The sequence below is a fragment of the Cololabis saira genome, chromosome 8 (assembly GCF_033807715.1).
Source record: "Cololabis saira isolate AMF1-May2022 chromosome 8, fColSai1.1, whole genome shotgun sequence".
Classification (NCBI taxonomy): domain Eukaryota; kingdom Metazoa; phylum Chordata; class Actinopteri; order Beloniformes; family Belonidae; genus Cololabis; species Cololabis saira.
Genome location: NC_084594.1, coordinates 43,221,665 through 43,248,492, shown reverse-complemented (window position 1 = coordinate 43,248,492; position 26,828 = coordinate 43,221,665). Strand labels below are relative to the sequence as shown.

General features: G+C 41.9%; 1 protein-coding gene across 1 annotated transcript; it reads left to right on the top strand.

The window, feature by feature from the left end:
* mbd1b (methyl-CpG binding domain protein 1b) lies at positions 1–26,756 on the top strand. Its single transcript, XM_061728317.1, has 17 exons — positions 1–313; positions 789–1,201; positions 2,181–2,324; positions 3,070–3,211; positions 3,300–3,577; positions 3,690–3,772; positions 3,904–3,998; positions 4,135–4,275; positions 4,789–4,869; positions 4,950–4,970; positions 5,059–5,148; positions 13,225–13,386; positions 13,490–13,678; positions 18,447–18,500; positions 18,616–18,699; positions 22,778–22,906; positions 24,708–26,756. The coding sequence occupies exons 2-17, from the start codon at positions 831–833 to the stop codon at positions 25,179–25,181; spliced, it is 2,538 nt and encodes an 845-aa protein (XP_061584301.1). The 5' UTR covers positions 1–313; positions 789–830; the 3' UTR covers positions 25,182–26,756.
* The last annotated feature ends 72 nt before the right edge of the window (positions 26,757–26,828 follow it).

The window sequence follows — 26,828 nt, the reverse complement described above, 5'->3', positions numbered from 1 at the left end:
CTCTCGCGAGAGGGGGTTATTTCTCGCGGGCATGCGGTTGTTGTTGTAACACCGGTGCTGTGGGCTGCATGGTAGCGCTCTAGCTTCTCCCTTCCCCGCACAGTAACAGGGAGCCGCACATCAGACACATCTGGAACATGATGACCCACAGGCGTCGGTCAACCGCATACGTTGTAATATAGTTAGGACAGAAGCAGCTCTCCGTTCAGGACTAATCTCCAGCCACCATGAAGGGCTGCTGAGCTAACGGTGGCTAACGTCATCCCCGCAGTCAACGCTTCTGCTCCATGTAACACAAGGCTCCTATTAACTGGTGTGTATCTAACCTACAGTATTTAAACTATTGGGATCTGTCACCAAGACGCGTTGGAAATAATGCTTATTTTAGGAGTTCATGCTGCTACCATGTTTGATGGCGGACAATAGCAACATTCCTGTGCTAATGGCTGTATTAGCTGTCAGACTGCTGGGTTGGACATGGTCTAATGGACATATGCCGTATATTGTCTCTGTTTATAAATGCTATTCTTTTTGTCCAGCTTGTGCCATTAGAAGCTGGAGATTTGAGACCATCTTCCCAAACCTGCGAGGTCAAAAGGAGCAGACGACAACTTAAGCCTGATTTATGGTTCTGCGTTAAATCGACGGCGTAGGGTACGCGGCGACGCGCACGTACGGTGCGCGTTCTGCGTACCCTTCGCCGTAGTTTTGCGTTGGTGTGACGCGGAACCATAAATCAGCCTTTAAATGTGGATGCCAGCCTGACTTGTTTTCCTTTCATTTTGCAGGAAATCACACTGGAGCACTTGTGACCCAAACCGGTTGCAGAGATGGACCAGGAAGCGGCTGAGAGCCAGCTCCTCCCGGGCAGTGAGCCCCTGCAGCAGGTGGATGAGGGACAGAGCTCGGAGAAAGATTGTCCTCAGACAGAAAAGGCTTCAGAGGAGGCCCCGGCCCCCCTGGATGGCACCAAGGAGAAGCCCGTGTTGACCCCGCAGCCCGTGGAGGACGTCCCCGCAGAGGCCGAGGAGGAAGTCAGTATGGCCGGCTGCGAGCCCCCGGTGGACTGGTTCGAGCCGCTGGAGGACGATGATGCCAATAGCATTGACAGGAACGATCCAGAGGACGAGAGTCTGGCAGGGGAAAGTGAGATGGGTGAAAGCGTGGCCGGCAGTGAGAAGACCATGAGGAGGGCGTATCGGTACGTTGGAATAATACTGCTTTGGACACAAGCAATTCAATGTTCTTGTTTTTCTGCAAATCAAGTTTATAATTAGCAACACTACGGGATAGACCGGTGTTGAAAAGATACATTTTCCGATTCTAAATCGATTCTCATATTAATTTCTAAAAATCGATTCATATGTTTTAAAGATTAATTTTTTTTTTCATCATTACAACTTTAGGTATTTTTTTTGTTTATGCCCAAAAAAAGAATGTTTTGTTGGACACGAGCATAACTAGTGCCATGTTTTGGCCTTTAAATATGTTTAAAGGTATAAAAACATTTAAAGTTTTCAGTTATAATTGCATAAATTGTCTAAATATCTTTGCTTTATATACTTTCTTGGGGTTACATTTGCATAAAATGCTAAAAACCAAATTCTCATAAATGGGAAAAAATTAAACCGATTTCATACGACTCTGTTTCCTCCCTGGATCTGTTTGGTAATTCTGATCCACACAATGTTTCTGAAAGCAGTTCTATCAGCATTCTGGGAGCTGTTTGGTCCTTACAGCATCATTAGCTGACAATACTGAATCTCAATATAATACTAGAATTCAAATGTTGCAAAGCGTTCAAAGCGTAATAATCGATTCTGAATCTTTAGAATCTGAATCACATCGATCCTTGACATTTGGATCGATCCCCAGCCCGACTACGGGACCCTATAATCTTATAATGGGCAACACAAAACTTGAGGACATAAAAATGAAAAAAATCATCAACTTTTATCTACTCTGTTAATTTAAAATCTGAAGTCAGAACTGTCGGTTCCATAAGCATTTAAAGTATAGGAGTAATTACCACTGTGAGACTGGCACTGGGGATGAATACATGCTAAATCCAGTTTTCTCACCTAAACTTATCCAAAATTAGTTTTTAGAGATCTGTGTGCAATTTTATTTGATCGGGTGGATGTAAAGGTTTTCGTGCCTCTTATATTTTCTCCTTTCAGGCTTCAGATCCCCCGCCGTCAAAGGCGATCAAATCGTGACGAGGGATGGATTGTGTGGCCAGTACTCGGCGATGGTTGGAAACGCAAAGAGGTTGTTCGACGTTCAGGTTCAAGCATCGGCCAAAAGGATGTGTATTACCTCAGGTAAACACTAACTGACCAATAAATGAACACACTTGTTTATAATTTGTGTTTATGTTGTTAAATTAAAATCACAAGAACAGAACAAATAAGAATAGGCCAAAGTTGGCCCAATGTCATACCTCAGTTTTAGTTTTTAATTTGAAAACTTTATTGTTTGGATGGATTTTAGATATCTAAGCTGCTGTGTGATATGTAATTTTCCTTTGGGGGTCAATGAATTATCATTGAACTGCCTACAAAAGGGAAATCTGGGAAGTTATGAGGAGTATTTATGGGGTAGTCTACAGGACTGTCTCAGAAAATTAGAATATTGTGATAAAGTCCTTTATTTTCTGTAATGCAAAAATGTCATACATTCTGGATTCATTAAAAATCAACTGAAATATTGCAAGCCTTTTATTATTTTAATATTGCTGATCATGGCTTACAGCTTAAGAAAACTCAAATATCCTATCTCAAAAAATTAGAATATTCTGGGAATCTTAATCTTAAACTGTAAGCCATAATCAGCAATATTAAAATAATAAAAGGCTTGCAATATTTCAGTTGATTTGTAATGAATCCAGAATGTATGACATTTTTGTTTTTTTAATTGCATTACAGAAAATAAAGAACTTTATCACAATATTCTAATTTTCTCAGACAGTCCTGTATAGTCCAAATTCTTCTAAACAGTTGCCAAAGTAACAAAAATATTTAGAATCAGGATGTTGTGATAGCTTATTGTTGTTTTTCTGCTCCATAGTCCGGCGGGCGACAGAGTGAGGAGCAGAGTAGAGTTGACCACCGTTCTCCAAGGACATCTCGACTTGACTAACTTTGAATACAAGTCTGGCAAATTTTATGAAGGGGAAGCCCCGCCTGTAAGAGTTCGAGCTAGAGCGAAGGTATTGCCTGAAAAAAAAAAAAAAACATTAAAAAAAATGTAATGTTTTATTTATGCAGTTGGTTTACTTTGTGACTTTTGTTATTTAGAGAAAACCCCGGGAGCGTTCCTCCTCAGAATCAAGTTGGTTGGAGAGAGGAGAGGGGGCAGAAACCCCTGACTCCCATCACAGGCTCACCCCAAACATCATGTCCAAAAACCTCTACGTCAACCAGATGAGTTTCTCGCTGAACACCTCAGTGGGAAACCTGAAACAAAGCTCTCGCTACGATGATATGTCAGAGGATAAAATCAGACTCCCTTTCCCTTCGTCGTCCCGGCCACTCCCGTCTATAAACGGAGAAATCGGCTCAGAAGACAGCATTCTGTGAGTTTAAGTCATTTTTACGTATTATCACTCAAACTCCTTGATTCCTTTTATTTCTGTCTTGGCCAGTTGTGAATGCATCTTTATTGGAAATTCTCTGGTTTCTCTGCAGGGTCTGTGCCAAGTGTGGCATTTCCTTCACAGGTACATGGTATGACAAACAAAGGAAGAGGCCTTCCTGTCCCACCTGCTGGGGTACGTGTGTTTATGAGTATGTAGAGCCTTAATACTCAGGCCAAACTTCATCCATACTGAAGAATTAACAAAAACAAAAAAAAAACCCTGTTGCATGTTCATTTTCTTTCTTCTTTTTTTTTGCCTGGCAGCATCAAAGACAAAAGAGCATCCAATGATCCGGTTCAGGAAGGTAACTCCCGTCAGCAGCCTGCAAACTCAAACAGCTGCGTTTGGCAGCAATAGTGTATGCAGACATCCATCAATTTTCTAATATTCAGTGTATTTTTATCTGAATTTAGGACTATGATACAATCACCTTCCTGCATCCTTAAATACAAATGTTTGGTGAGCTTTTCTATTCTTGTTTCTGTCAACGGTAGTGGATTCCTTGTGGTCAATGCGTGGGATGTCACAACACAATCAACTGTGGGCAGTGTGCTAACTGCAAGCATGGCCTGCAGAGCCCGGAGTCCAGGAAGCGCGTATGCCGGAAGCGCAGGTGCATATGTCCCATTCGCAAGGTGAGCTGATAGGTGCACACCTCTTGTTTTGATCTGTATTGTTTTTTTGAGGTGCACCGATCAAACCGGCCAGGGACTGTAATGGTGCTTTTCCACTAGTACCTACTCAGCCCGACTCAACACGGTTTGGTTCTTTCCCACTAGGGGTCTAACGTGCCAAGTAGATTTTACGTATTATTTCACGTTTAATTGGCGCCACATTTGTCAGGAACATGCATTTGTAGGAGGAGCAGCAGAGTTGAGGACGTGGGTTGTACCCAATAAATATTTTCCATATCTTCTCTGCCAGTGCCAAACAGCTTTGACTCCTGTTTGGTGGACTGAATGGTTGAAGTTTAAAGAAACAACATATACTGTGTAGTTTAGACTGTAAAAAAATGGGATGATTAGAGTTCTTCAGAAAAATCTGAACCAGCAAAATCAGTATCAGCCAAGAAAATCGCAATCGGTGCATCTGTAATTGTTCAATAATTGTCTGAATAGTTTTCTGTCCTTCCTGTTTGTAATCTCCAGAACCCTGGAGGAGGAGGGTTGCTGCTCCAGAGGCCTCAACACGACCTTCACGAATCCTTCGATGACAGCTTTAGTTTCCAGGTAGAAAAGCTCGTATAATCAGCTTCACTGAATAATCTGCGTTCTATCTATTTTTCTAATGCATCCTTATTATTTTACAGAATGAAGTTAAAGACTCGCAGGTAACAGCCCGGTAGTGTTGGCACACTTGTTAGTCACAAAACCGTCTTTCACAGCGTTAAAGCATGTTGAATTTTTATTCCTGCACAGCAGACGAGTCTGAAGGGCAGCGACGGAGAGAACTTCTCCGTCAACGTGGACCTGGAAGACGAGGATTTGTCAACCGATGACGATGATGATGTGAGTTTTTTTTTTTAAACATAGTCACATGGACTTATTAAGATTCAATTCCATTCAAGATACTCTATTAACCCCCCAAGGGAAATTAGTTAATATTGAGCTTCCCTCACAAAGACAAGAGAGATTTTTATTTTGCAAATTATTGACATCTGACTTACCATATATTAAAATTACTGCCACTTAAAATGCATTCTGGGAGCCCCCCTGTCTAGTTTTGGTGATCTGCTGTCATGTGGATAAGACTTTGTTCTGACCTTTCTTGTGTTTCTGAACTTCTAATGTTCTGTTAAGCATTTTTGGTAGGCTGCAACTCACAAGTATATTTATAGGCAATTTAAAATATCCGTTATTGAAACCATTATCTGCGTAATCAGATTATAAATTGCACAATGTGTGATTTAATTAGCTTGTGTGATGAACAGACTCTGCTGCTTATAGACTATAAAACTAAACTGTTAGGTGGAGTTGAAACCCCGTCATGACCATAGTGTCATCATCAACGGAGAACTTCCCAGAACCAGAACTTTAAGAGGTCTAGAAAATTCTAAAAAACTAGCAGAAGTGAAAGAGGACATGAAGTGGTTTGAGAGAAGAGGATGGAGAGGATTGGGGCTAGACGGAGGCGGGTGATTAGCGGTGGCGTCCCCTGAATGGAGCAGCTGGAAGGAAAAGACCAGAAATCAGAGGAATAGATGTTTGCAAGCATTGACGAGTCTTTACGGCGCCTCCAGGATTTATGACGTACAACTGCAGACAAAGACAAGATACACCAGCATGACACGCACGTATTTAGGGCCAGTCCCAATCCCCCCCTAGTCCTACTTTTCAGCCCTAACCCTAAATTTTGCGCGTTCCCGTGAGGGTAGTGGTGTCCCATGTAGGGGTAGTGAGCATAACGAGGGCTAGTGTGTATGAATCTAGCCCTACAGAGTGAGGAATTTCAGATACTGACTTCGCGACCGAGGGCCTGAGAAAATTTCCCAGAATGCTTTATGTCATCATTTGCAGACTGAATCAAACAAAAAAACATGGCGGACATTTCTTATTTTTTTGTGAATAAAATCAATATTTTGAGTTAGTTTCTGCATAAAAATGCGTTTTGATTACATTTCTAGCGAGAAATATATATTTTACTTCCATAATGTTCACTCAGTGAATGTACATAATCACTCCCTTGCCCGTTGTTGCGAAGTCTTTTCAGATCTTGCCAGAATAAAGGCTGATTTATGGTTCCGCGTTACGCAGCGATGTACGCCGTACCGTACGCCATACCGTACGCCGTAGGCTCTGCGTTGGTGTAACGCGGAACCATAAATCGCCGGCGGCTCGTCTCATCCCGAAAACGTCGGCGCAAATTTCTTAACAGGCGTTATTTGGATAAACTGAGCCCAGGTTGGGGATCTTAACGGTTACTTTTACGCCTGAAAAATATGAAAACTTACTAAAGTGGCATACTAACAGCGCTACAGCGGAAATTAAAACAGCTTCTAGCTCTCAGCTTCCTGATATGGTGTGACGTATGTGCAAACGTAACTACGCAGTCGCTTACGTACCCGAACGTAAACCACGCAGTGACGGAGCAAGTGGTGTCCCAATCCCTAGGGAACATTACAAGGGCCCTAAAGTTTGTGGCTCCATTTTTAGGGCTAGTGGTAGTGAGTGAGGGCTAGTGGTAGAAAGTAGGGGGTGTATTGGGATTGGCCCAAAGACAAGATACGCCAGCATGTCACGCACGTATTTAGATTCTATGTTCACACTTTAGTAACTTTAGCTCCTCACTACCGTTACTGCTAAGTGGTCGGTGAAAAAACGTTTTCTGAAAGTAGAAAACGAGAGCTCTCTGATTGTGCAGTGTGTGAAATATTAGACATTATGGTAGATGTACTCTAAACGGCCAGCTTTTAGTAGAGAGGCCTTACTGGGGCTGCACCAGTCTGGACATGGATTTCATGATTAGCAATGTGAGAGAAACCGGCCCCTAAGCATTTAGGCCCAGGGCCGTCCAGCTTTTGGGGACCGAGATAATGGTTGTGGTTTTCAGGCACGTTGGGACTGTTGCTTGTCTCAGCATCGAAGAGGTCTGTGAATTTATAATTCCAAACATTAGGAAGGAACATGTATGTAAGCAGCAGCCATGCTGGAGACTTTGTGGACACTTGGGTGAGGCTCATATGCAGATTTTTTCTGGTCTTGCCAGAAGATAATAGGATATTGGGATAAAATATGGTGGGGTTTAAGAAAAATAAATAATAAGATACAAGATTCACAAATCTTGTAAGATACTTTATTTGGGACATTTGACACAAGATATAATACAAAAAGAGGATGAATATCTTTTTAAAGTTCTGCTAGCGGCAAGTAAAAAAGCAATAGGTTATGGTATAAAGCAGAACCAGCAACCGCGGGGCAGTGGCTGAGACCTGCGGAGGAAATATCTGTAATGGAAAAAATGACATAGAAACTACGATTACAAGAGACACAATTTCAGGAAAAATGGACACATTATAGAGCACAGCAAGAGGACACCACCATCCCCACTGGACAATAAGGACATTGATATGAGAATAATTGCTTTGTGAAGTATGTAAAACCTGACACTGTCATTGTTGATGGAATTTTCATTAAAAAAACAAGTTTAAAAAAAGAGAAGAGGTCTGTGAAAACCACAAGCCCCTCTTACATTAACAGGCACCCCGCATTTAACATGCAAATCTAGTGTGTCGCCTGTCTTTTTAACATTGACTGACTGGCCCCAGGAATAACTCACTCCAAGGGTATTAATTAATGCTTAGTTGCAGGTCCAGGCTAGTGTAAACAAAACTGACGCAGGGTGGTGGGTCGTGGGTGGATTTGTTGATGACAAGATGAGGATGTCCGCGAGCTCCTCATCCTCAGAGCCGTGGACGTCATGAATCAGCTCGTTACAGAACCGTCATCTGCAACTGTCTGCTAAATGACAGACAGCGACGTTGCAAGACAAGAAACCAATTAATTAACAAACTGCAGAGCCTCCGAAATAAGTAATTTGCGGTCAAGGAACAGCAGCGTGAGGGGCAGAGGGAGACCCACGGCCATATTTGAGCAACACCATTTGGGGGAAGTTGTTAGACTTGTTATTCAGCAGGATTTGCATCATCCAATATCATCCCGCACTTTTGATGTTTGGTCACCGGGGGGCAGTAACGTGCCTTGTGTAGACATTGCCCAAATGTTCTCGTCATCCGGGAATAATAGCGGGCTCTAACCGGCCCTGTGTGTTGTGGCCCTGTGATGGACTGGTGACCTGTCCAGGGTGTAACCCCGGCCTCTCACCTGAAATGAGCTGGGATAGGCTCCAGCAGACCCCCGTGACCCCACAAGGGATAAAGCGGGTATAGATAATGGATGGATGGAACCGGGAGATGCCTCCTGACAGCTGGCCGGCACAAGCCTTGGGTGAGCGAGCCGGCATCACCTCTGGTGGTGGCAGGACTCCTATAAACCCTGCTTGTGTTTGTAAACGATGATAGACCGTATCTGTGCGCATTTTGGCAACAGAACTATGGTGGAGATAAACGGCTTGTCAAGCTATGGAAGGGGATTACGAACTAAGGGTCGCAAAGTTACTTTAACAAGTTGACTTTTGATAAACGGTGTCCGACTTCCAGATCTGTGTTCTGTTAATGAGTGGGTTGAAGACGCTAGCAAGTGGCCAGACATAGATACCTGTTTAACTGAGCAGCAGAGCGTGTACACCAGAGAGAAATTACGAGCCGGGATGTCTGACATAGTTTTGTATTGTGAGATCAGAGATTCTGTACTACTATACACGAATCCCGCGACCGGTTTGTGTGTGCCGCCATCTTGCGGTGGCGCCATTGCTGCGGTGGCAGGTGTCAATCTGCCACCGCACCGCTGTTATTGTAACCTCTACACAGCATCATGAATAGCTGGATTGATGATGTTAGAGAGTGGCCTCCCATAACTAATGAAGGTATCTTAAATTAATGCTGATGTTAACTTATAAATAATGATTTGTTTGAGCGATAAGCAGGAAAGAATAGAGGAATAGGGAGATAAAAGGTATGATTAAACACTGTAATATAGCATACGTTACGTGTGCTGACGTTAGAAAGCTAGCAGCGCGACATTTAATCATTATGGAAAGGCTACGTGATTTAAAAAAAAAACCAACAACACCTGTTTATGTTTTGTTTTATTTTAGGTATCCAAGAATATTTTATTGATCGCCTGGCGTCCGATGACCAAAAAAAACGCAATTACAGGTCTCTAATTGAAGGGCAGAACTATCTCAGCTCCGGATGATACAGAATACATACATACATAACCCCAATCTTCAGATAAAACTAGTTTGTTGAGGAAAAGATATTAACTCTATTTGTAGCTGCAGAGCAAAAAAATAATCTCACGAGGAAAACTAAAATATTGCTCACGCCTCGGAGCCTCTTCAGCATAATATAGCAGTCAAAAAAAAAGAAAAGAGAAGAGTAATACAAAACATGTACTGTATGTTGTACTATTATACTAATTTATTGAAACACATGGCGAATCAAACATTTACCAAAGCAGCTGCCAAACACTCCTAAACAAGGTAGCTGAAGACGTCGGTTGTGCAGAACTGCGGCATTAAATCCCTAATAAAGAGTGGAGCTCCGACGAGGAGTTCCATTCTTTAGTAGGGATTTCATATGGATCCAAACCGTTAATAATCATTATTTTCTCCATATACCGCTCCCTGGCTTCCTTGTTTAAGGTATCCAGGTAAATTCCAGTTCCTTTCCAGCAGTTTAACAACTTTTGTTTGCGTTCCGTCTGTTCACTTGGTGAAACAGAAAAGTAGTTTTGAAAATCCGTCCCGTCTTTATTTGCTATCAAAACAAATGCCCACGACGGGACAGGAGTTTTCCGATGATAAAAATACATAAAGAGAGCCTGGCAGGGAGCGGACGAGCGGAGTAATGGCGGCCGCTTGACTTCCGGTTTTTGCTGGATTCGTGTGTGTATATATATATATATATATATCTCCATACAGATAGATGCAACCTAAAATGATTATTTACCGTTTTCAACAAACAGAGGGGAGGACCATAAGACACACCAGCAGCAGCCAATGTGGAAAGGTTTATTAAAATGCATCTTAAGAACAGTAGGCCCGGGAAACATGTTTACAAATGTAAAATGACTTTAAGTTGTCTAGACGTGTCCACTTCCTGTGCAACAAGCTGCTTCTGTGCTTTTGTGAAGTGATGGATATGAGGGGATGCACCGTAGGCCCAAGCTCGTCTCTGATGAACCCATGAACACAGATGACACAAAACCAGGACTACTGGAGTCCCGTGACGCCTCGCCTGCAAAAATAAAACACAATCACGTTTGTTTAGCCTAGCAGCCACCGGCCAAATCTAACCCCAGCTTATCAAACCGTAGCTGCATTTGATTATTATTCTACATCATACAGACAATCACTAATGTAAACAACCTTACCTGGTGTAAAGCGGGCGCTGCAGTGAGCATTTTTATTCTGTCTTTATTCCAGTCCACACGTCGCCTGCAGCCACAGACGCCGCCGGTTGTTATGAAATGGTCGTGGTCCGGTCAGAGTTGTTTAAAACTTTAGTCCGCCGGTGGAAAAGCGATTCGTACAACCGTAACCGCAACAACCAGACATGTTGATGCTGGGAACAGTTTGTTAAATGCTTGTTAACCAGTTGCTACCTCGTCTCTCAGTCACAACTGCTGGAGATCAACACCACTTCTGTTGCCAAGATGTGCGCAACATTATATGACGTAGGCTGAAAAAGGGTCTATTGGAGAGGTCCTCAAACCGGAGAAAGAAGGTGTTGAGTTGGTCTGGGACGAAGGTGTCTGAGGGGGGAGGAGGGTTGTGGCTTCGTTTGTAATTGGTGACCGTTTTGATTCCTTGCCGACAGAGCTATAGTCACTACGCAGCTTGTATTGTCTCTCGGCAGCTTTGATACCTCTCCCCAAGTCCACTGTAGGTGCCCTCCCACTAACGGGTAGATTTTTCAGGGATGGGCTGTTTGCGCGTGTCTCTATGACCAGGAACGACCCAGTAAAAGTGGCCTTCAGGAAATTTTACGGGGCAAAAAACGGCAGTGTAATAGGAGAGGGGCTCATGTTGGCCAACAGGAGCCTCCTAGCGGGGGTCTCTGCTTAACAAACTTCAACTCTTTCACGCGACCCTACATCAATCATTTAAGCATTTGTACCAGAGACGTTTTGCTATGAGTACATTTAATGAAGTTGGAGATTACATTAAAAAACGATAGATGGACTGATGAGTTGGTTCAGGTCTTGTTTCCATATTAGACCAATACATGGAGGTCCGGCGGGGGCTTCTTTGGAATCTGTTGTTTATGTGTCTCTTCTTCTCTTCATTCTTCTGCCGCATTCTTCTTTTTCTCTGGTTTTATGCTGCTGGCAAAAAAGGCGGATTACCGCCACCTAGTGGCCGGCTGTGGCTGTGCTGTTTCTTTTTGGTCAATTAGATCAGATTAGATTTTGCTTTATTGTCCCACAATGGGGAAATTCACATATTACAGCAGCAGGGCAAAAAAGAAGAAAGACAACAGGGACTGGGGCTGGGTATCGATTCAAATGTCATGATTCGATCCGATTTGATATTGATGTGGGTTAGTGTTATTTAAAATGTTTTTTGAGCTGTTGCCTGAATTATATGACTGTAAAATAACTAGTGAAATAATAATTTCACAATAATTATTGTGAAATAACTAAGAAATAAATAACTCAAACAGGCCTTTAAATATCCATTTAAAGTGCAAAAAAGAAAGAAATTGCAACAGTTCATGCAGTAAACAAATCATTTTAGCTGATCTAATTTATTCTGTCACCACGCACACATATTGCCATGAAGCACCTGGCACCAAGTGTCATGACAAACTGTGTGTCCGACTATTGGGATCAAAGTTCACCTGGCGAAAATGATGGAAAAAAAAAATAAATAAATAAAATAAAAATCGATCTTTAGACATAAGAATCGATTTTTAGGAATTAATATGAGAATCGATTTAGAATCGTAAAATCGATTTTTTTTTCAACACAGGCCTAACAGGGACATATAATAGCAGGTAGTACCACCAGTATCAGCAGTTGTACCTAGGCTAGTAAAAAGAAAAGAAGATTGCACATTGTTATGATATTATTGTAATTATATGCAGTGGTCGTTGTGCAGGAGGATCAAAGGTTCTTGTGTTGCGCTACGGTGTAACGGAGAAACGCCGAGGAGACGGCCGGCCCCGTTAGAGGTTCCTGTCTGGCAGATTTCCCCTGAACAGTCCTCGAGTGCTGATGAGGCTTGGGTTTAGCTTCGGTGATGAGAGGTTTGTAGGCTGGCGTGAGGAACAGAGATATTAGTCAGATTGTCCAACATGTGGTGATGGTTGGGCCTTTATAAGCCCTAGGAATATTCGTGTGAACCTGGTCCAGTGTTCTGTTCGTTATAGTTCTATATATATGTGGGTCTTAGTCTTAGAAATAACACATCAAGCATGTTTTTGGGCACACGTTTTCCAGTCTTCTCTGCTCTTTGTATCACTCACGGCAGAGTTCTGCCCCGATGAGCTCACAAAGAGATGTGTGTGTACTCACAGCTGAGACACCCCCCTCCTCGGCAAACATACCAAATATGTATCATCATCCATCTGAAACAGAGACCAGAGTAGCTACGGTTTTTAACCTTTTGAAGCTGTTATATTGACTGACTTCATTTAAGGAAACATGAACACCATGATTCCTTTAAGTAGGGTTGGAAGTTCAAATCCACAGCATGAAAGCGAGGGTTGATGACATAAACGAACTTATCCATAATGAAATCCGTCGGCAACTAATTTTGCCATTGATTTTTGTCGACTATGTTGATTATTCGTTTAAGCCATTCTTTCCTGTGCCATGCCCTCTCTTGCAGCTCACAGACTCCTTAGGCACTAATTCTTCACAAACCCCTTCATTTGACAGATAATTAAAAAATTTAATAATTTGTTAACTAAGTCATTATATTTTCCTTTTTTATTTCCGCCCTATTATTCTTGTTGTCAGTGGCATAAAAAGCGTAAGCGCCGTTCCTGTGGAGAATGCAAGGCCTGTCTCTCCAGGAAAGACTGCGGCACATGTGATTTTTGTGTCGACAAACCCAAGTTCGGAGGCAGCAACAAGAAGAGGCAGAAGTGTCGTTTACGGCAGTGCCAGCGTCAGGCGATGGTAAGACCCGGCCCATATCTGGTTTTAATCCCATGGTTGACAAAAATCCCAGACAAAAAACAAACGTTTTGGTGCTAAATATCCTCCTGCTTATATTTGGCAGAGACACTTGCTGCCCTTCCAGATGGGGCTGAGTGAATATGGGTCAGAGGAGGGACCGGCGCTGCCGGGCCGGCCGAGACCTCACTACACGTACAGTCGCAAGTCAAGTTTAAAGAAACGCAAAGGGCTGGAGAGTGGCTTGGACTTGGACACTGACAATGAGGATGAGGAGGACAGTAATTTACAACCAGTGAGTGTCTAATGACTTTGGTTGTGACCTTTATTTCTTCTTTCTTTAGTTCTTATTTTAGCCTTACATACTGTTAGAATTTTATATCTTCACAGTATGGTTCCGCTCAATTTAGACCCAGAATAAAAAAATCCATACAAAGTTTTGAACCTTAGATTTTATTGTTTATTTTTTGTTTATTGTTGGCTTTGTCTCGAACAACAACAAAACCCATCAAATTAAAAGCGTCAAAATATTAAAAAAAAAAAAAAAAAAAAGCAAAACAATTTAACAGTCTCATCCAAAAATAAAGCACAACAGCAAACTAATGTGTTGGAGAGGGAACAGGAGGAAGCAGAACGCTCATTTAGTCCTGTCCCTTCCTCACAATGTCATCATATATGCCATAGAAAAATTAAAATAAGAAAAGAAAGAAAAAACAAAATAATAACAAAAAATAAATAAGTACAACACAAACAATTAATAAACAAAGATCAAGGCATAATTAAACTGGCCTCCTACAATATAATAAACTCAAAAATGTAATTTCCCAGTCACTTCTCTGATGATCCATGACCAGCCATGAATGCAGGGAGTTACATTTGTATCGTATATGATTTATTACATAAGGAACAGAATAATAATCAAAGAAATACATACAGAAGGTAAATTGAGTTCTTTAGATTTTTATATTTGTCAAGAATTGTTTTCTTGTATGTGTTTTTAAACTGTATAGAGTTAGTGCTTCGTTTGATTTCTTCATCCAGACCATTCCACAAAGTTCCCCCACAGACTGATAAGCTCATGCTTTTCAGAGTAGTACGTACTCAAGGTTGTTTAAAATTTAGTTGATAGATGATATTTTCCTTCTTTATCTTTCAGGCAGTGCATTATTTCTTGCTTTGAACATTATTATTGCTGTTCTAATCATTCTAAATAAATTTATTTAGAATATCTAGATCGCATATCTCACGATAATACATTTTGATTAATCCTAAATAAATGTTTTAGAAAGTCGGAAGTAAGTCGTTTTATTTTAGGTTGTACATCCCTTCTTTTTTATAGAAAGAGATCTACTATCGCATAGTTCATGTCCTGCTTTTCAAAAGAAATAAAAACATAAAAGCCACAATGGTTTGAATATATTTGACTCTAGATTGTGGTGATATTGTGGAATATTGTGAGAAGCCAGCAGGCAGTTCTCCTCTTGCAGCCGTATGGTCCTGCTACTCTGTCAAGACTGTCCACTCCTGCTTTGGCATTGTTGTCAACGATGATTTACCAACGTACCTTTTTAGTTTGTTATGAATCCCACGCCACCACTACCCCATCCATCCATCCATCCATTCATCAATCCATCTTCCACTTATCTAGGGTCAGGTTGTGGGGGCAGTAGCCAAAGCAGGGTAGCACAGACTTTGCTCTCCCTAGCCCGTTCATCCAGCTATTTTGGAGGATACCAGGGTGTTCCCAGGCCAGCTGGGTCTTCCCCAGGGTCTCCTTCCAGTGGGCCATGGTCCAAAGACCTGCCCAGGGAGTCGTCCTTACCAGAGGCCCGAGCCACCTCATTAACTCTTGATGTTGGGGACGGTGGGTCTACTCTGAGCCCCTCCCGGATGAACTGCTCACCCTATCCCTATGGAAAAGCCTGGACACCCTGCAGAGGAAGCTATTTTCCGCTGCTTGTATCCGCAATCTTTCTTTCAGTCGCTACATATAGCTCTTGACCATAGGTGAGGGTAGGAACATGGACCAACTGGTAAATCGAGTGCTTCGCGTTTTGACTCAGCTCCTCCTTCATCATGACAGATCGTTGCAGAGTCAGCATCACTCTCTCCAGCTCCGTTCTTCCCTCACGCGTGGGTTAGGGATGGACCCAGAGATACTTGGGGTAGTGTCTGATTCCCGAACTAGAGAGAGCAATCCACCCTTTTCCGACTGAAGAGCATGGTCTTAGATTTAGAGGGGCCGTTTCTCATCCCAGCCGCTTAACATTCGGCTATGATCCGCTCCAGTAAGAGTTGAAGGTCTTGGCCTGATGAAGTGGACCGAACCACATCATCTGCAAAAAGCAGAGAGCCAATTCTGAGGTCACCAAACCAGACATCCTCCATTCCTCGGCTGCTCCTAGAAACTCTGTCAATAAAAGTAATGAAAAGTAGGAAAATCACTTTGGTGTAGTCCAACCCTTTTACTGCCCACAATGCGGACCAAGCTCTGACACTGGATGTGCAGGGACCTGTAAACCCGTATTAGGTATATTAGTGTCCCCTGCACAGTAGTCCCAGAGGAACATGGTCGAAAGCCTTCTCCAGGTCCACAAAGCACATGTAGACTGATGGGGTAAACTCCCACCCCCCCCTTTTAGGACCCTACTGAGGGTGTAGAACTGTTCCACCGTTCCAGGGCCAGGATGATAACCCCACCTATCCAATTAAAACTAATCCAAAGGTAAAATTACATTCTAGGTGCAGATCTTGTCCGTATCAAGACGGCTCTGGATATTTATGTGGACAATCATACATTTAGATTCAAATTCCAAAATACTTCAAGGCTTGTTTCCACTGAGCGGTTCGGTACGGCCTGTTACACTTCAGTAAGGTTTAGAACGGTCTAGTCCAGGGGTGTCCAAAGTCAGTCTTTGATGGCCGGTGTCCTGCATGTTTTAGATGTGTCCCTTTTTTTATCAAACCGTGATACAAGGAACTTGGTCATCAACAGAACTATCCAGACTTTGATGACAAGGTGGTGATGTCTGTTAATTAGAATCAGGTGTGTTGATGCAGGGAAACAACTAAAACATGCAGGACACCGGCCCTCGAGGACTGACTTTTGACACCCCTGGTCTTGTCGGTCGGGCCGCCAGGGCCTACGCATCCCGCAGACCAAATCACTAGCGTGACGTCATAGTCAACGACAACAAAAGAGAAGCTACCAACAGCAACAATGGATGTCATCAAGCAGCTCGCAGCTTTTGTTACGCTTGGCTTTTGGTATTTCGTCTGTCCAACCTATGCCATGTTGTTTGAGAGAAGATTGCGGGCAGCGAAGACAAACGCTTGTGCTGGTTTCGTGCTTGCTTTTGTTGTGGGTAGTGGCGTTTTCTGTCCACCAGTCAACGGAGTGTATGGTGTGAACCCAGTAGCTCTGCCCATACCGTACCGTGCCATTCTTCTATGGACCTACAAAAAATGGTACGGTATGGTTTGGCTTAATGGGAACATTTTATAGTGGAAACAGACAAAATACTGTATAGCTGGGAGGGAATTCATGAAAATCGTGCACTTGGTGACAAGATTTTGATATTTGGCATGGCGGTAGTTATGGTTTTCAAAAACCACCGCAAACAAATTGGGACGCCCCCTAGTGGCCGGTTTGCAGAAAATTCAAAATGAATAAATAGGCAATATGTCGTTTAGAGGCAATAGAGGCAGCATTGTAGGTGTGAAGTGAGTTTAAATACGCACAGCTGATGTTTTGTGTGTGTTATTTTAATAAAATCCTATTATTTCACTGTGACTTAGTTATGAGGTTCGGTTCATCTTAAGCCTGAATGAAGGCCACTGTTCTCACCCAATGAGATTGACACTACAGCGATAGTGACCTGTCCAATAAACAGAAAATTGCATTCCTTGGGGGTGAAAATAGGAGTCTAGAGCCCTATACAATATTTTTATGTGACTTAATTCTTAAGTTTTTGGGGCAAAAAATGACCTTGAAAATTAAATTTGACCTTCAACATGACCTTGAAATGGTAATTTATCTCAGAATTGAATTCATAGCACCAAAAAAGTAGAAAAAGTGACAATATACAACAATCTAGGACTGAGAGAAGCTGAGATATGACCTTTGGTCTTTTGGGCGGGAGTCATTTTGAATTTTCTGCAAACCGGCCACTAGGGGAGCGTCCCAATTTGTTTGCGGTGGTTTTTGAAAACCGTATGTCCATACCTAACACCATGCCAAATATCAATAACTTGTCACCAAGTGCACAATCTTCATGATTTTTGACATATTCCCTCCCAGCTAGTACCGGACTGTACCAAACCGCTCAGTGGAAACGGGGCTTTACTTATCCCTGAAGGGAAATTGGCTGTTGGAGTAGTCATGTAAATCTTTTCAAAGAGGCGTTGTGTAGGTTTGTAGCTGTGGGCAGGAAGGATCTCCTGTAGCGTCTGTGTTGGAGTGGATCTGAAGAACCTCTGACTGGAGACGCCCTGTTGCTGAGTCACTGTGTTGTGAACACGTTGCTCAGGGTTGTCCATGATATTAATGAAGAGACTTTTTGGAAGAAAAGAAAATGATATAAAATGGTAGTAACCGTGGAGCTGCTAGCATGAGCGATGCTGTTTATCACACATCTATCAAACATAATTATTGCCGTATTGTTTTACTATTCGCCTGGTTCAATAGCCCTCCTTCCCCATTTCCTTTGATCTGACCAACATTGGTAGACCTAAAATCCATCTAAGTGGACAAAGTTCAAACCCAAATTTGGCTTTTTTCTCATTAGATTTCAAGCTAAAAGAATGTTGTTTAAGGTAATTTAACTGCTGTTAAATGTCAAAGCAGGTCAAATTTGACCCTAACAGTATGTAAGGCTTAAATAAGATCCTGTCACATTTGATAATTAAGGTAGGATTTGTCATTTAACTTGCTGATTCTTTTCGTCGGACAAGAATATTTAGGTTTTTAAATACCTGACATGTTTTGGCGATTACTTCCGCCTTCCAAAAAAAAAAAAAGGATTTGTCATTTGGTTTTCTTTGTTTGTGTTTTGCTGTTGTAGTCAACCTGGAGCAAACACTCATTTGATGTCAGAGATCACCAATCGTCTACACAGGTTTTAAAATAGTTTGTTGTACATTATTGTTATTATTTTTATTTTTTATTTTTTTATTATTTTTTTATTGGATTTTTTTACGTTAACTAACCACAATGTCCTCTTTTTTCTGCAGCAGTTGGATCCCTTAGATTTCGGGGATAAGAACGGACTGACAAACCTGGTCCCTCACATCAGGAACCACGACTACTCTAAACAAGTAGGTTTCCATTCTTCAATCTTTTTATTCCACATCAGGCAAGAAACTGATACTGTAAGAACCACTGCCTTAAGAGATTGGCACCAATTATTTTTTTTATTTTTTTCTCTTAAAGCGTGGCAATCTTTTTGATTTATGTTTTGGACTTTGTCTTTGTCCATCTTTGTCGTGTGTTTACATCCACTTTCTCAAATAATTTAATATAGCTCAAATTAGTGAATTATTTGATCATCTTTTGCATGCAAAAAGGTCCAAACGAACGTCTCAAGTTTCAATGCAGGAGTGACTCAGAGCGCCATCACAATTTCACACTTTTTTTCAGTATCTAATAAAAATTATGCATGCAACACCATTTTATATATATATAGATTAATGTAGCGTCATAATGAGTAATAAACAAGCAATGAGTAATGTCCACTGAGGAAAGGTATGCTGGTATGTTTAGTGCTCACAACAGACAGCACAACTACAGAGATAAAGACTGATCAATATCAGCTCCCAACCAATCACTAAATCATCAAAACAACAAATAAGTAAGGGATAATGCCCGACGAGGTGTACAACAGGTGTACTGAGGGTCTGACTAATACTACCCAAAAGTTAGCTACCCAAAAATCCAACATTACCTGATACAAAATGGGAACTGCAAATCCACGTTTCGGTGCCTGGAATCAAATTGTTTCTGTGAATTTCAGCGATCCATTTGTCTCTCTTAAGCTTATTTTCGGCAGTTTGTAAAACGATAACTCTGATTTCTTGCTAAATCTATGAGTACAGTCGATCGCACAACAGCTCTTTCCCATTTTAGATGTTTTCCAGTTGCTCAAACTGAAAGTTTACGCTGACACTCAGTCTTTCTGCCACTCAGTCTTTCTGCCACTCAGTCTTTCTGACACTCAGTCTTTCTGACACTCAGTCTTTCTGACACTCAGTGGGCGTAACCTGCTGTGAAGTCGCATCTGTGACGTTATGCGCATTCCCTCTATAAAAAGAAAAAAATAGCCCAGTCAAATAGACCAAGAACAGTGTTGCTTAGCAACCCCTCCATAATAAAGAATGTAAGAAAATCATGTTAGAAACTTAACTCGGTACATGCGGTGGAATAACTATTATCTAGTGCAGGGGTCGGCAACCCAAAATGTTTAAAGAGCCATATTGGACCAAAAACACAAAAAACAAATGTCTGGAGCCGCAAAAAATGAAAAGTCTTGTATCAGCCTTAGAATGAATACAACACATGCTGCATGTATCTATATTAGTTATAACTGGGGGAAGATTTTTTTTTCATTATACACTTCGAGAAAAGAGTCGAAATGTCGAGAAAAAAGTCGAAATGTCGAGATTAATGTTGAAGCACAATCTTGAGAAAAAAGTTAAAATGTTGAGAAAAAGTCGAAATGTCAAGAAAAAAGTCAAAATTTTGAAAAAAGTCGAAATGTGGAGGAAATAGTCAAAATTTTGTGAAAAAGGTCAAAATGTTGAGAAAAAAGTCAATGTTGAGGAAAAAAGTCGAAATTTTGATAAAAAAAAGTCGAAATGTCGAGAAAAAAGTCGAAATGTCAAGAAAAAAGTCAAAATTTTGAGAAAAAAGTCGAAATGTCGAGATTAAAAAGGAAAAGAAAAAGAAGAAAAAAAGGGGAAAAAAAGGTCAAACATTTTTGAAAAAGCTCCAGGGAGTCACTAGGGCGGCGCTAAAGAGCCTCATGCGGCTCTAGAGCCGTGGGTTGCCGACCCCCGATCTAGTGGCAGCGCACCCTAACCCGCCCTGCCCACCCATCATCACTGTTACCTTACAGCAGTGTTTCCCAATCCCAGTCCCCCGGTCCCTGGCGCCCCGGTCCCGGGGTCCCCCGGGTCCCTGGCGTCCCCCACCCCGGTCCCTGGCACCCCCCCGGTCCTGCATGTTGTAGATGTTTCCCTGCTTCACCCTGATGGACATGGCTGTGTTATTATCAGAGTTGTGCAGACCTTGACGAGAAGCTGATGATGACTATTAACTAGAACCGGGTGTGTTTAAAACAGGGAAACATGTAAAACATGCAGAGCAGGGTATTGGAGGACTGGGGTTGGGAAACACTGCCTTACAGCACTGAGTCCACATACACTTCTTAGTTTCACCAAGTCTCACAACCCTCTAGCCCGCAGAAACGTCTCCGCTTCCATACTGTCTTTGAATAGTTCCTCCTGGCCCTTCCATGTGAATAGAAGCATGGCAGGATAAATCAGCCTGTGCTTCACATTCATCCCCTGCATTTTCCTCCTTTGCTGAATTAAATACTTTCCTTTTTGCTCATTCTCTCTCGTGTCTTCAAAGGACGGCAGCCTGTCGCTCTCCCAGTGAATTCTCCTTTCTTCCTGGCCACCTGTAGTACGTTGTCTCGGACAAATGAGTGTGCGAAGTGCACCACTGTGGTCCTGGATGATTGGTCTGGGTCAGGGCAAGGGATTGATGAGCACATTCAATTTATAATTAACTTCCAGTGAGCCGCTATCCTTCCATGACAATTCTTCTCACATACTGTGTGAGATCACCAGCTCCTCTTTGGCTTCTTTAAGCCCGACCAGTCAAACATTATTCGTTCTACTTTGCTTCTCAAGGTCTTCCACAGGAGTGGAAGTTTCCAGTTTCTTGTTGCATGTTTCCATGCCTGCTGCCGTGCTAGTGTTAGTATCTTTTATGTCAGTAATACACTGCTCTGCTTCCCCCAGGGCGAGTCGAGCTGAGTAGGTACTAGTGGAAAACCGCCAAAAGTGTTTCTGCTCAAGTGAATAACAGTGTGGGTGTTGCAGTCCACACATGCTGCTGATTAGTGGCCCTGGTGATTAACTGAGGATGTTGATGAGGTTGAAAGCAGAAGCTGCCGGTCCTGCAGCCGTCATGGCCACACGTCAGTCAGACAAAACACTTCTAAAAACATCACAGTTGCCAATATTGTTATGGTTATTTGTGTTTCCTGGGGCACTTACAGGTTTCAGTGCCACCACCACATGTAAGCTGCAACTTGAATAATTCAGTTCATAAATATTTTAATAATCGCAGAAGGAAAAGTTAATTATAGGCTCACAAATGAAGACGTCATTGCATTTTCTCTACACGCATAAATTTTGGAAAGTAAGATTTGAAGCCTTGTTATTTCTCTCGGGAACTTGAGATATTCTCCTTTTAAAATGTTTTAAATAGTGCAAACACATGAAAGATATTTATGCCAACATTTTTGATGTTTTAACTGACAAACAATCTGTTACCCATAGGTTTTCAAAGACTTTTTGAAGCCTCTTTTTCTTCAAATTCACTCCACTATGTTGTAAAAGGGAGGAACAAGCAGCTGACTGGAACACGCCCACCTTATGTCAACAGTTGGATATTTTACACTACAAAAACAGCCCCTCTAAAAATAAGGATAATATTCCATTTATTCCATTTATTCCATATTTCCAGCCAAAAAACATCTAAGTTGAAAATAGTCTTCAAATCTTGTTGAAACAAGATTTTTTTCTTGCATATAAATGAGTTTTTGCAGCGTAGCTGATTTAGCTTCTGCTAAGCTGTGATTTAATATTACTGACCCATCCTGCTCAAGCATCCTCCTTTTAAGTGTCCCTACCAAAACGTCAGAATCCAGTGCTGCCAGAACTGAAACCAGGACTAGTGGAGGATAGAACTGAACCAGGCCTCTGGTTCGCACAAAGCCATTTTCCTTTTTCAAAATCTTTTTAAATCTGGCATAATCATCCATAGTCATCAGCATAAACGTGAACCCTAACATGCCAAAGTTTGGGAGGACCAATCCAAGTGGGTGTACAGGGAAAAAAGAAGAGGGCCGAGGATAGAACCTTGTGGAACTCCACATGTGAGCAGGAACCAGTCAGACTAATAGCATAACATGCTCCGCATCTCTGGAAAAAGAATAAGAATAGTCTGGATTGGGTTGGTTAACCATCCACCAGTGTTGCGGTGCGAGGTGACGATGGGATATTTGGTTCAGTGCAGTGTTTGCATCTTGTTCTCCAGTTTGATCGTTTTGATTAAATATCATTGTTGATATTTGAACTGATCATTTATTCCTTGTTGACACAGGACCGTCAAAGCCAGTGGGGTGTAGAGAGCTCCTACACAGGCAGAGACGGTCAAACGCAAGTTGAAGAAGAGGATGAGGACGAGGAGGAGGAGGAAGACGAGGAGGAGGAGGAGAAAGAGCTTCCCATGGTAAGTGTTCAGCTAGAATGATTCAAGTCTTCAAATTCCAAATACAGTAATCCCTGGCTATAACAAGGTTCTCCTTTCACGTCTCGCTGCTTCACAGATTTGCATAGTGCATCGTGTTCTGCATTCTGATTGGCTAAACCAGGGGTCTGCAACCTTTATTATCAGAAGAGACATTTTGCCCCCACTTCTACAAAAAAAATTAAATATTGGGAGCTGCAAGAAATAACAGATTTTAAAAGTTTTCATCTTTTATTTATTTTAGCTGTTACAACCGCTAAATATAACAATGGAAGTGCAGTGTTCATTTGTAGGCGTACTTTGAAATAAATTAAACTGTGAACTGTAGGCCTATTTCAGTCTATATTTGCGTAAAAGTAAAATAAAAACTACCCCACTTTAATATAAATAAAAAATGTAGCTGCAGCTTAGCAGCTTTAACAATAAATATAGAAATTAAAAATAGTTATTTTAAAATTAGATGGCATCAACTCAAACTCCATGATAACTGCCCAAAAGACTAATAATATGAGTAAAAATGAATTCAAAAATATCATTTATTTATGTTCAGGTTTTTTTTTTCAAGTCCAAAGGGAGCCGCTACAGTGAGGATGAAGAGCTGAATGCGGCTCCGGAGCCGCAGGTTGCAGACCCTTGGGCTAAACCGTCTCCCCGCTTCTTCACTTCCTGTGTCAATAAAGTTGGTTGCTTAGCAACAAGCTGAGAACGACCAATGAGCTTCAGCAGCAGCTCAAGAACGGGACCTTTGATGAATCGTTCATTACAGTCTCATGGGGGCATGTGGGTTTATAAGAATCTTTTTGTCCAGAAGAAAACAAAGCGACAACAACGACCCATAACTATGTTCTTGATAAAACACACCTGCACCGCGGCTTTAGGAGAAAGAGACGCTACAGAGCGAGTCAGGATGCAGCAGCATCAGAAGAGCAGGGAAATACGTGCCAGTCACTATTTGTCCAACTGTACTTATTGTATTTTATTCATAATCATTTTTCATTTTCTCTCGTTCAAATCCAATTAATGGGGTCGCGGTGGGGCGGGGCTGATCTCCGCCAAGTAGAAACCTTTTTTTTTTTAAATAATAATTGTAAAAAAAAAAACCGAGGGATTACTGTAAGCACCGATGATGATGATGATGATGATGATGACAAATCTTTATTTCGGCTTGTACACACTTTTTTACAAAACAAGATGAAAAGGTTAAAAAAAAAAAAAAACATTTCTTTTGCTGAAAAGGTGTAGCTGAAGCCGTAGCTTATAGTGCCTACACTTTTTATCTTATGATCAGCTTAAATATGAGACATTAGCATTACTCCGTGGAAACAAACGATACATAAAGAAGACAAAAATAAGTAAGACAAAATATAAAATTTATAAAAGTTTCACATTCTAGAATGTTTTTGATAATATACTTTATAATTATAGTGTTTTATATTTATTTACAGTATTTTCTTTAAACATTTCCTTAAACTTGAAGATAGAACTGCACATTTTTAGGTCGTTATCACAACTATTCCATATTTCTCTAGCCTTAATTGATGTCCATCTCTTTTTAATATTAGTTCTTGCTGTCGTCATCTCAAACATGAGTTTCCCCCTCAGATCATAGCGGGTTTCTTTTATTTGGAACAAATCCTGAATGTAGTTTGGTAGCAGTTTCTGCTGGGCTTTAACGGCAAATAGAACAGTTTTCTGCTCTGCTATATCATGGAATTTTAAAGTATTATATTTAATAAAGAGAGAAATAGTCACGGACATGTTTTGATTCTCCCTCCATCTGCAGATCACGCAGATCTACAGCTTGGCCGACACCCCGAGTGGCAGCGGCTCGGACATGGACAACCAGCTGATGAAACTGCTGCACTCCCTGCGCTCGTCCGTGCTGCCCATCCTGTGGTACGCCATCATGGTGGACGGCCCGCAGCTGCAGCTCATCCAGTGCTCCAAGCAGTCGGCCATGGCCGACACCATCGTGCTGATCGACCCCGGCTTCTGCTACCAGGTGACGGTGCAGAAGCAGCCGCTGCTCCCCACCCACTCCCTGTACGACCGCTACCCGGCGCCGCTCACCTCCGTCACGGAGGTGGTGAGCCTGCTGCTGGCGCTGGAGAAGTTCGTGGTGTGCCACGGCATCCCGCTCAGAGAACCGTTGCTCTACAAGGGCTCGCTGGTGCTGGAGCGCGCCTCCACCTGCGACTTCCTGGTCAAGAAGAACGAGAGCGTCTGCTCCAACTGCAGAACTCTGCAGCGACCGTAACTTCTGCACAGAGTCTTTTTTTTTTTTTTTTCTCTCCTTCTATTTTCATTCTTCAAAAAAATGTGACGTTTTACGGACGCCAGACTTTTCTGGTGCAACTTTGTGCCATTTTTTCCCCCCAATGGCAATAAGATGTATGATACTTTACAGACTTACCTCTTGACCTCACTTGTTTGATTTGCTTCTCTGAAGAATCACCAAAGGCATTCAGGAGCTGTGTGAATAAACCCAGGCTTGTTTTTTGTAGCGCCCCCCCCTCCCTCCCCGTGTTTCTCTCTTCTCTCAGATGTTTTATCCTGCTGGTGTTGGGCGTCTCTGTGGAATTGTTCAGGTGAGTGTCTGGTCGGCGTCTCTGATCATCGTCGATGGGCTTCACTCGTTTCCCTCGTTACCTTTGATTTATTTATACAAAGTGAATAAACACTTTGAATTATGAAACCCAGATTAAACTATGCTGTTAGCATTAGCTCACGGGTCGTATCACCAGCATCATTGGCCGCCACATTGTTGCCACGACGACATGTATAATGTGTTATAGGTGATGAACTTTACCAGTAAGTGCGTTCTTTTTGGAAGGTTTTTTTTTTTTTTTTTTTTTTTTCCATTTTGGTCAGTTTTCTATTTTCAGTAAGTTATTTGATTATGATCTCCTCCCATTGCACTCAGCTGGTAGTCTTTTGTTTTTGAATATTCTTGCTTTTCATCTGGCAACTGTTTTTTTTTTTTTTTTATCATGAATTTTACGTTTAAGCCTCTAAACCTTTGTGTCTTCCAGTGTATGCAGTCAGATGGTCACATGAATTATAAATACGCTCGAACATTTACTTGAAAATAGCCCAAATAATAGACGGTGTGAGCAGCAGCAGTTTTCCAGTTATTTTTTAAGCTCATTACAAAATGAAATGGAATCAAGAACCACTACCTCTCCCTGCTGGCGGCTCCGTAGAGTCCTGACTGACACGAAAGAGAGTATTATCCCTAAAGTGCTGTAAATACAACACAGAACATGTAGATCACGTCCTGGACGGGACTCGGCGCTCGCGTTCCAGTCGGGACCACTTTTGAAAGACCTTTGTCATCGTTTTGGGTGCGAGGCTTTTGCACAGAGCAAGGGTGGCTACGAGGCGGCTATGAAGTGGCTACGAAGTGGGTACGATGGGAAGTTCCAGGTGGTAAACTGTAACCGTACGAGAGCATATGCGTGTAGAATGTATTTCCCAGAATTAGGTGTTTAAATGTTGTAGTCCAGTCATCTCTCCGATGATGTTTCTGTTCAATATTAGTGTTAGACCTCCATCAGCCACGTTGGCCCATCCCTTCTTTTGACTTGTGTGACACTTGGTATTAAATGGCATTTGAAACCTTTTTTTTTTTCTTTTTCAATTGTCTAATAAAGCATTTTTTCTCCCGTCCCTCCCCGATCCTTTGGAATAACTCAGTGACTTTTGACAATGTGAAACTTTATGCATTCGACATATGTGTATTTTGTTACTTTGTTTTCTTCAAGTGGTTGTGCAGATTTAATGCTTTAAATACTATTGTCAGCTCGTCTTTGAATTAAAGCTTATTTGAAGAGTTGGCTCCGAGGGTTTTCTGTGGTTTGTCTCACCAAAAGGTGTCAAACCGTCTTTCTGTTTATTTATTTAG